This window comes from Nematolebias whitei, chromosome 11 (genome assembly GCF_014905685.2).
Source record: "Nematolebias whitei isolate Nwh7 chromosome 11, NemWhi1, whole genome shotgun sequence".
Lineage (NCBI taxonomy): Eukaryota > Metazoa > Chordata > Actinopteri > Cyprinodontiformes > Rivulidae > Nematolebias > Nematolebias whitei.
Window position 1 is genome coordinate 6644440 of NC_056508.1, and position 11544 is coordinate 6655983.

The 11544-nt window shown below is 38.4% G+C and overlaps 1 protein-coding gene across 1 annotated transcript in view; it reads right to left on the minus strand.

Moving 5' to 3' along the window:
* Nucleotides 1-11544, minus strand: part of LOC119416599 (probable phospholipid-transporting ATPase IIA) — a 99966-nt gene that overhangs the window by 86269 nt on the left and 2153 nt on the right. Inside the window, exon 2 of the mRNA XM_037683788.1 lies at nt 4317-4461. Coding sequence (XP_037539716.1) covers nt 4317-4461 — 145 coding nt within the window. The remainder of the gene's footprint in view (nt 1-4316; nt 4462-11544) is intronic.

The window sequence follows — 11544 nt, forward strand, 5'->3', positions numbered from 1 at the left end:
AAAAAGAGAAATTATTAATCATCAGAACATGGAAATGGTTTGACATATAGTTTTTAATGCAATATTTAAAATGCTATTCTAAACAACAGTGTTGAAAGATGTCAGAGATTTTACATTAATAGATAAAATAAACATTTTAATGTTACAGCACTGACAGGCAGCAGCAGTGTTTAGCTACCTGTTAGCTGCTAGCTTACTTTACAATCAGAGACTGTTTCCTTACACAGTTACAGAATGGTAAATTGATAAAGATGGATAACGTTACCACAGCTAACTAACACATAAATACTGTTTTTATTAACCTTACCTTGTGCTATATCTTGTAATTTAATCTCCATAAATAAAGGTTGAATGAATGAAATTCCGTGAAGTTTACAGACAGGTCTCCCGAGGGAGAATAGACCCGGAAGTACTGATCAACATCGAGTCAGAACGTCAGTTGTCTGACGTCATGTGAAAAGACTGCGTGTTTGAATGAATAAAGTATAAACAAACCTTTTCTTTCTTCCTCTTCTTCTTGTGAGATTTATTTGCGGTTGGAAAACATCTTTCTTCCTCCAAGTTTATTTTATGATTTGTTGTTTGTTCGACTGCCCCTAGTGGTCTGGAGCACTTCCGTTTTTGTGGAGGAGTTTGCGTGTCTTCCACTGTTTGCAGCGTTTTTCTGTTTGTCTTGTCATTTGTGTTTGCATGTGTGTTTATTTTAGTTTGCGTTTTATTTTTTTTTGTGTTTGCATTTGTTGTTTGTGTTTGCATCTTTCTTGTGTTTGCGTGTTTTTTTGTGTTTGCATGTGTTTTTTGTTTGTGTTTGCATTTGATTTTTTTTGTGTTTGTTTTTGTGTTTGCATTTTGTTTGTGTTTGCATTTGATTTTTTTTGTGTTTGTTTTTGTGTTTGCATTTTGTTTGTGTTTGCGTGTTTTTGAGTTTGCAACATACATGTGTTTGTTGCGTGTTTCGCCGTTTGCTGTGCATTTGCACATGTCGGCCACCGTACTGAAGACCCACAATAAGTGAAAAACTGCAAAGTAGGAATACTAGTACAAGCAGTAGTTTATTTTATTATATATACACTGTATATATATATATTTATATATATATATATATATATATATATATATATATATATACACTGTATATATATATATATATATATATATATATATATATATATATATATATACACACACACACAAATTAAGTGTTTTAAACCCTTCCCACACTCTTGCAATATTGTAATCAATGTTTCCAAACCCTACACGCTCTAAAAGAGCACAGAATGTCATGATTTCAGCTTCCTGCCTCCTCTGCTCTTTACCACCTGAAGGGCTCTTGGCCACGCCCACTTCTCCGCTCTGCAGGTGAACAGCTGATCAGCTGCAGCAGAAAGTTTATCCTGCATAGGGCTGCACAATGATGCAGGAGGAAGCTTTTTCTGCTGCTCTGGGCTGCACAAATGTGTGGCAGGTGCTAAATAATTTTAAATAATTCATTTTAAATAAAAATTCCATGCTGATCGTGTGACTCATCCATCAATCAGCCAATTGTGTGTCATATCCAATCTTATTTTGAAAAACCACAATACAGCGAGTCCGCGATAAACGAACCACGAAGTAGCGAGGGACTACTGTATTGGATAAACACCAAAAACTGATTAACTTTTGGAGTGTATCCTATTCAAGATGGCCGCCACAGCTAATGTGGCACTTTTACAGATATTCAGCTATAACTTGGTGTGGTTGGAGTTGTGAATTATCTCCAACACATACTCCAAGAGTTACACAAAGCACAAGATCTTTGTTGTTTAAACTATTAGCATAAACCCTGTTTTTTGTTTGTTTGTTTTTTGTTAACAAAATATCTCATAACCCATGGACCAATCCAAAAATGGTTCTGCCAAAGTTCCCTTTACAGATACTGAGTTAGTCTGGTGGTGTTGTAGCTGAGACTTATCCTCAACACATAGTCAAAGTGTTCTACAGAGCAAAAGTCTAGATGAGATTTATTATGAGCAAACGTGAACATCTGAATAAGACGGTTTTAACCCTTTAACTTTATGACTATTCAAGTTCCTCAGGGGGAAATCAACCACCTTATTAAACTGCTTAAAAATACTTGTTAAAAAAAATGTATCCACAAAAAAAACAGTCAGTCTTCTAGAGCTGTTTCAATCTGAAATCAAAATATCTAATTTAAAGGATTTTTTAAACACTTTATGTTGTTGATTTTTTAACTCTACACTAGATAGTTTTTTTTTTATTGATAAAATATTTATTTAACAGTATTTATTTTTTCAGTGGGTATTTCCCTCCATTAGTAGCCCTCTAGCTCAACATCCACATCCTCCTCTGTTCTCCAGAGCTCAGAACTGATGCTTGGTTCTGTTGGTCCAGTCAGAGGGGTTCTGGACCTCAGGGGCTCAGTGCTCTCTTCCTCTTCTAAAACAAATCATGATCACCGTCTTCATCAATGAAGTCCTCACTGTCTGATTCAGACTGTTTTGCTCCTTCATTAGCCTCTCCTCTGTGTACGAGGTTCTGACTCGGCGGTTCTGTCCTCCTCTGCATCTGCAGCTCCGTCCGCCTCATGTTCAAAAATTGTCTAATTGTTTTTACTCAAACACACTAAAACTGACTAAACACTAAACACACTCATCTCCACCCTAACTATAAAACACAAGCACGCTAAATCTCTCAAACCTCATGACTCACTCCCGCTCACGTCTTTATCGCACCAAACTCCATTCAACTTCTACATCTTTTTTTATCTTCTTCCTGTGGATTTTTTGGTGCTTGACAAATAACTTCCAGCCTCCATCAAAAAGGAGGAGGGAGGTTGTTTATCTGTTCGGCGGGGGTGGGAGGTGAAAGTGGAGGGAGATTGGGTGTTTTGTCTTTGAGACTGCCTGTTTATGCTGCAGCCTCTCGCTCTAATGCACTTCAGACATGACAATGATTTTGAAAAAAAAGTGGCGTGGATTATTTATCATAACTCTGGTTTTGCTTAGCCTATCAACACGATTTTAAAACTGTTGTGTAGAATAAAGTCTGTACTTTCGACTAAGTCAAATAACTTCTCTGAGAGGCAGTGTCATTCCCGCTAGAGCAACTGAAATTGATCATGTGACTATCACGTGCTGGCATGTCGACTGGCACCAAAGGGGGAAAAAGCACGTCAGTAAGAGTAGGCAGCTCCAGATACTTGAGTAGGCAGTGAAATTGCTGCCCACCGCCTGTTTTTGAGAAGACGGCAACAGTGTCTTTCTCTGTGCCGCTCTCTCACTAAGAAAGTGGTGAGCAACCCAGGCAACAGTTGATTTATGCTCAGTCTCCCCCGTGTCACCTGCTGAAGCTTGTAACTACAGTAGTTCAGAGTGGTCACAGGTGTTTTGGTGGCCGCTCTTACTATTTTCTTTCTTTCTTGTCTCTCAGTTTGTGAGGACAACCTGCTCTTGGTAGTCTAACAAAGGTGGACGGATTAAAAAAATTTAAATTAAATTAAAAAATTTAAAACTTGTTGAAATGTTTCATCTTTACTAAACTCAGTTTTATAAACAGACTGCTGCTCTTGGTAGATTTACACATGTCCCATATTCCTTCTATTTCTTGATTTTGGATTTAAGGGAACTGCTGGGGATGTTTAGGGCCTTAGCAATCCTTCTGTATCCATCCCCTGACTTGTACTTTTCAAAAATCTTCTCTCTGAGCTCAATTAAGACAATCACTTAAAAGGGGTGACTATTTTATTTTAAGTTACATATTTATACTTCATTGGTATTACTCTGTAAAAATTAGATTTTACTTTGAATTTTTTTTGTAAAGGCTTTTTATAGGCACTGTGTGCTCAGAGAATTCTCACAACATGCGAGATGTGGCTGTGGCAGCCATCTAGAATAAAAACTTTGTCATAAAAAACTGGTCATTATATATTCCTTCAAGGAATGCTTGGTCTTTAAATATATATATATTTTTTATATGTATATATTTTATGTTCAGGCCTGTTTTTTCTGTGGATACATGGTTGCAACAAGCAACACAACAACAAAGACAAAGTCAAGTGATTAAAACAAACACAAGATAGATCTCTTAAAGGCTTTTAAAAATCTACTGATCATATATAGACGAAACAATTTTCTGAAGTGTTGTTAGAAACTGCTAAAGCACTGAAAATAACTACTAGTTGCCACTCTGAATTGATTCTCTGCTCCACAGCAATGTCTGTCACTAACTTCAGTACATCAGAGCTTCTGACGAGTGTGTGTAAAGGGGAAGGGGGCGACAGAGGGAAGGTGAAGGGACGACCTTTGACTGACACTTACCCCAGGAAGGAAGGTGAAGAAGTTGTACTTCTGGTTGTTAATGACATTCTTCGGGTACCTCTGCTCCCTTTTTTCTGGGTGGCCGAGCCACACGGTGCGGGGACGGAGGTCCCCCATACCACAGCATCTTGACCATGGACAGCAGCTGAAAGTAGAAGGCAGGGAAATATTAAGTCAGTTCATCTTTAATGATTCAATAGAAATCATGCTGACACACAGGGACACAAACAATTCAATGATAGTCATTCTTTATTAAAATTTTAAAGAAAATACCCTGCTTTTTATAATCATCATCTTTTTATCATCTTGCAGTCATACAAAGCTCCAAGTCTAGAAAACAAATATGAACACTTTTCTGGAAAATAAAGTGCCATGTCCTTCTCTCAACCAAAACAAAACATTCAACATCTACACTTCTTTAGCTCTGGGGCTGATTTCAGCCCAGTGGTGGAAGGTCATCTCCCAATCAGGAGGATCGGGGGTTTGATCCCCTGGGCAGGACATTGTTTCCCGTTACTAGACTCAATATGCTGATCAGTGTAAGAGTGAAAATATAAAAGTGTTGTGTATAAAGTACATAACAAAAAGAATTGCATGTGTGTGTGTGTATGTGTGTGTGTGACATGCTGTCTGTCACTGCCATTGCTGTTTGTTTTGGACTGTGTGTCACTTATTATTCAGCATGTCAGGTCTATACTGGTGTACCATCACCAGACACTCCTGCAACTTTGAGCATATGGTATAGTGACATCTAGTCTAGCAATCATGGGTAAGACTGCCGACCTGACTGCTGTCCAGAAGACCATCATTGACACCCTCAAGCAAGAGGGTAAGACACAGAAAGAAACTGCTGAATGAATAGGCTGTTCCCAGAGTGCTGTATCAAGGCACCTCAGTGGGAAGTCTGTGGGAAGGGGAAAGTGTGGAGAAAACGCTGCACAACGAGAAGAGGTGACCGGACCCTGAGGAGGATTGTGGAGAAGGGCCGATTCCAGACCTTGGGGGACCTGCGGAAGCAGTGGACTGAGTCTGGAGTAGAAACATCCAGAGCCACCGTGCACAGGCGTGTGCAGGAAATGGGCTACAGGTGCCACATTCCCCAGGTCAAGTCACTTTTGAACCAGAAACAGCGGCAGAAGCGCCTGACCTGGGCTACAGAGAAGCAGCACTGGACCGTTGCTCAGTGGTCCAAAGTACTTTTTTCGGATGAAAGCAAATTTTGCATGTCATTCGGAAATCAAGGTGCCAGAGTCTGGAGGAAGACTGGGGAGAAGGAAATGCCAAAATGCCAGAAGTCCAGTGTGAAGCACCCACAGTCAGTGATGGTCTGGGGTGCCATGTCAGCTGCTGGTGTTGGTCCACTGTGTGTTATCAAGGGCAGACAGGCCCAGACATCAAGGCCAGACATCAAGGGCCAGTACGTACAGGTCCTTCTCAAAAAATTAGCATATTGTGATAAAGGTCATTATTTTCCATAATGTAATGATAATGATTCAGATTCATTGCACACCAACTGAAATATTTCAGGTCTTTAATTGTTTTAATACTGATGATTATGGCATACAGCTCATGAAAACCCAAAATGCCTGTCCCAAAAAATTAGCATATTTCATCCCACCAATGAAAGACAAGTGTTTTTAATACAAAAAACGCCAACCTTCAAATAATCATGTTCAGTTATGCACTCAATATGTATGTATATATACGTATAATATGTATGTATATATGTATGTATGTATGTATATATACGTACGTACGCACGCACGCACACATACATACATATACATATATTAGGGGTGTAACGGTACACGTGGGTATACCGAACCGTTTCGGTACTGCATGTTCGGTTCGGTCCACGTGCGTACCGTTTCGTTTTTTTTTTTTTTTTTAATTAATTAAATTTTATTAACAAGAGATTATGCGCTGTGGAACTAAAGTTCCTAAGCGTGTTTCAGCACGGCGCTATTATCTTGCAGCATGCGCAGCATTATCATTAGCTTTTTGTTGCGGTCTCCTGTTTGGGAACATTATGGCTTTCTTGTTAAAAGACAAGTGAACAAATGCAAAGCTGGGCGTCGACGTTGTTTCACGGAGATTGGATCTGCAGCAGCAGCACGTCTAACTTGTTAACTCACTTGAAACGACGTCATCCGAACGTGAACGTCTCTTCTTGCAGCCTGTTGCAAAGACCGGTAATAGCAGCATTTAAACTAGAAAGTTCCTGGAGAAACTTTGACGGGGACTGCCTATTTATTATTAAATTATTATTATTAATGAATATAATTAATAATAATAATAATTAATTATTAATGTCATTGATTTATTAATTATTATAAACTATTAATATATTTGACAATAATGTTGATATTAATAAGCAATATTAAATATAAATTATTAATATTAATAATTATTAATGTTATTATTTGTAATTCTTAAAATGAATCATTAATGATTTATGTTAATTATTTTTACTAATTAATAATAATAATGGGTGATAATAGGTGCCTTCCATGCATGTTGAACCAAAATGGCTCCCGACGTTACTCAGTTTCTTTGAAAAGTTTTCTCCTATTCATTTCATATGGGAAATTTGTCATTTTCGTTAGCAAAATATGTCGCCATGGTAACGGCAATTGCCAATAAAAATAATAGCACACATCTTGGAGTCGGGCCGGTCGTTTGGATATAACTTTTGTGGGGGTCCACTTTGCGGTTTGGGCCGCATTAAAGTTGAAAAAGATACACTTTTCAGGTGTAGAATAATAAGTGGGCAGTCACCAACTAGTTCCTGGAGTTGGTGAAATATTGTGTCTTTGTTCGCAAATTACTTCGCCATGATAACTCGAAATGCCAATAAATGTAATATCACACATCACGGGGCCAAGCCAGTCGTTTTGATATAACTTTTGTGGGGGTAAACATTGTGGTTCGGGCCGCATTAAGGGAGATAGAAATGTAGACACACTTCCGAGGTGTAGAATTAATAGGTGCCGTCCCCAACAACCTTTATCAGGTCATTCAGATCGGTCCAGAGCAATAAAACAAGCTGTAGGAGTTTTGAAAGCTCTGGATCTACGTTTCTGTTGTTGATGCGCCAGCTTTAAAGTTCTTGAGCCCCACTACAACATCCCATCACATCAACACTTCAGCCAAAAAGTTGTAGCAGCACTTTATGAAAAAGCTAAAACTGATCGTCAACAACCCTGGACCAGATTAAAGCCCTGCTCTGATGATCATGATGACTGAGAGATTCAACCACCTCTTAACAGAAATGATGGCCGTTCAAGAAGAGGTATTGATATTTTTTTATTATTATATAATTAACTTTTTTTTTTATTATAATCTTATTAACTCTTTTTTTTTTTTTTTACCTCTTTGTGTTTTTATTTCCAGTCTGGGACAGAGGTAACAGCTGCAAGTCTTCTTCCTCTTCAGGGAAATCATAAATCACCTCCAGCTAAGAAGTGTGTGATGACTGAACTCTGAACTTCTCCAGGGACCTGTCCCACCTGTGGGAGCAGGTCCAAGAGGTTGTGAGTAATGATGAGGCCAAATACAGTCACACTGCAAAATGATCAAAGCTCTACCTCTTTATTCCTGCTGCCTGTTGGTAGTGAGAGGTTTTCTCCACGGCTGGAGATATTTACAGCAACTAGATCTGAGCTTTTGGCAGAAAATGTGGACAAGTTGGTCTTTTTGGCCAAAAACTTAAAACTTGACTAGTTAAGATTGTAAACTGGTGCTGCTTGGTGTTCTGGTTCTGACTGTTATTGTATTATTAAGATTTTTATTCTTGTTGGTAGGGGTGCGAATCTCTCAGTGTCTGGTGATCCGATTTGATTCCGATTTTTGGTGTCACGATACAATTTAAAATCGATTTTTCAATTCAGAAACGATTTTTCTATTGAAATGGTCATAAATTTTGTTTCATTTATGTAACTGACAAGCTGAAAAGATTAAACAACCATGTAAACAAATAGAACATTTATTTAAAAATCATTTTAGGTTCCTTAGTGTATCAAATATTTTTTATCCATTTTATATTTCTACCAAAAATACGAAAAAATATAGGAGTGCATAAAATTCTGTAACTTAAATTACCAGTATTAGGTTAGCTTAGCTGCCTGAATTTTTCTAAAAATAAAAATAAAAATCTAGGAACAAATAATTCAACCATCCATCTTTATCCACGTCTTCCTTTTCAAGTCACGGGTGTCACTGGTGCCCATATCAGCCATCACTGGGTGAGAGGTGGGGGACAACACGTCTCCAGTCCATCACGGACAAATAATTCAAAATATATAAATACAAAAGTCAACATACATAGTATATTAACCTTTAATTCAAAATAAAATACAGACTTCAGTTATTTTTAACCATATTGCTCTAACATTTGTTATATTTTCAAAACTTAACCTAATATGAAATATACAGACTTCACAGTCTTAACCATATTGATTCATATTTAGAAAATCTTTAACACAATTTCAAACATGTGCAAGTTTGCACAAAAACCTTGTTGAATATTTCTTATCTAGACTGGTCCTATGGTTTTGATCTGCTCAGAGACGGGATTATAATGAAATTATGACCCGGTTCTGACTGGGTTAAACTGGGCCAGCAACTCTAAAAAAAAAAAGACTCCATGGGATTCAATATCCGTCAAGGAATAGTTTAATCTGCTTGCTACATCACGTAGAAAAGGCTTTTGGAGCACCGTCTCATATTTCCTAACACGTCATAAGCACATAAGATCCACTGAGATCACACTTAGCCACGCCCCCTCATACACTGACAGGTTGAGCTCCCCTTCTGCGAAGGCGGAGTCTTAGGACTATATAAATGAGTAATGACACGGGACATCCGGGCTCTTCTTCCGGGTCTGTGAACGCGTCACAGACTGGAGAGTCCAGCTCTGTAAATTGTAATCTTTTTCTGCCTTTTTTAATATAATTGATAAAACTTAATTGACGTTTCCTTGATTTATTGATCAGTATGAGTTGCCACTTCTGAGGGAGGTTCGAGCCGGGGGAGAGACGTGGGCTGGAGGGGGTTTCCGGGTCTGGTGGCCCGCAGCCAGCTCCTGTCTTTAACAACCTCTTCTGAACTGTAATTTATAAACCATAAACTGTATCATTTAGAACTGGCTCCAGGTGATGTGTCTCATCTGTCCTCTTCCACCTGTTAAAAAAACAAATTACATTAAGTTTGTTGTATAACTTGTTTATAAGTTTTAGTATAATATGAGAAAAAACAGTTACCTTTGAGCTGCAGCTGCATCAGAGCTTCTCCCATTCGTTGTCTCGTGGTCAAGTTGTGGTGCTGCTTCATCGCAAAAAAAATCTACATGAAGGAATAATGTACATTGAATCCATCCATCCATCCATTATCTTTACCTGCTTTATCCACTTTGGGTCAAGGGGGTCGCTGGTGCCCATGTCCAGCAATCACTGTGCGAGGGGCGGGGGACACCCTGGACGGGTCTCCAGTCCATCACAGGGACACATAGAGACAAACGAGACAAACAACCATTCACTCTCTCACTCACACCTAGGGACAATTTAGAGTTACCAATCAGCCTAACATGCATGTTTTTGGTCTGTGGGAGAAATCGGAGCACCCGGAGAAAACCCACGCATGCACGGAGAGAACATGCAAACTCCACCCAGAAAGGCCCCTGGACCGGGGTTTGAACCAGGGACCTGCTCGCTGAGAGGCAGCAGCTCTACCAGTTGCGCCACCGTGCTGCCGCTTCGCTTTCATCTTCCGTGAATTTTGACGTATTTCCAAAATACTGGACCGCAATTTTATTTTACACTTCTTGTAAACAAATTTGATCTTGTTAAGCTCTGTCTTCCCCCGGAACATTGTAGGATATGAAATTATTTTTAAAGACAAAGAGACTGGTTGAAAAGCGCTGTCTCCCTCCTCCATGCTAGCAGGCTCTATTCAGATAAAGGGAGCTAGCTAACTAGCTTGCTGTACGGTGGCCTACATGGCTCAATTCTACGGCGGCCAAACAGCGAGTAGGAGCGGAAAAAATATAAAACTTAAATGCATTTTTAAATCGATTTTTGGACCTTTAGAAACAATTCAGAATCGCCAGGACTAAGAATATAGATTCATCAAAAAATTGATGTTTTTCTGCACCCCTAATTGTTAGTATAGTTTATTTATTGTAAAGAGTGCCGTTTATTTAAAGTATCATCCAAATGGGTTGCTTGCTTTTATTTGTTTTTATACAAACGTATTGTTTACTTGACATATTTTCAAAATAAACATTTTGTAGGTCTTTATTTTGGCCTTTTTTATATACTGAAAAAGAACCGAACCCTCCCTGAAACTGAACCGAACCGAAATGTGATTTTAGCATACCATTACACCCATAATATATATATATATATATATATATATATATATATATATATATATATATATATATATATATAGGCACTGTTTTTGTATGACAACACATTCATTCAACCTTTATTTATACAGCTTAGTCTCACTGAACCTCGAGGACTCATTTACAAGAGAGACCTCTTTTTAACAAAGAATGATGGATGACAGCAGTAGACAACAATGACAGCACAGTGACAAGTATGCCTGAAGCGCAAGCACAATGTTATGACATCATACACGCCGCTGAGTTTAGATTTGTAAAAATTTACAAATTTGCACTGTTCAAGTGTTGTCATTGTGTTTAAGAGAGAACATGTCATGAATAAATTTGACATTGAACATAATCCAAGTTGAAGTGTTAAATCATTTTCAGCCACCTTTTTGGCATCTGTATTTGGTAGCAGGCCAAACTGACAAAGAGCATTCAGAATAATGTAGTATTTTAATTCCACAGCAGAGAAAGCTATGTAGCCTATGTAAGCAAGTATAGGGGGAAAAAAATTGGTACTGGTATCAGTTATTGGCCAAATAAGTTTTAACATATCGGCCATACATTTATTTATATTCAGTGTTTCCCCTAGATAACTTGCCATGGCGGGGCGTTCATCTCGTCCGTGATTTTTGTCTGGGGGGGGCTGGAACGGAGACTCGTCCTAAGCTGCGCAGCGCGCTGTTCAAACCAACAGTTCTGGGGGACACAGAGGCAGCCACGTTCTGTTTGTACTGACAGTTTTAGAGCAGGGGGTGTGAGAGGACAGATATAAATATGTTTGTCATATATATATATATATATATGACAAACATATATATATGACAAACATATATA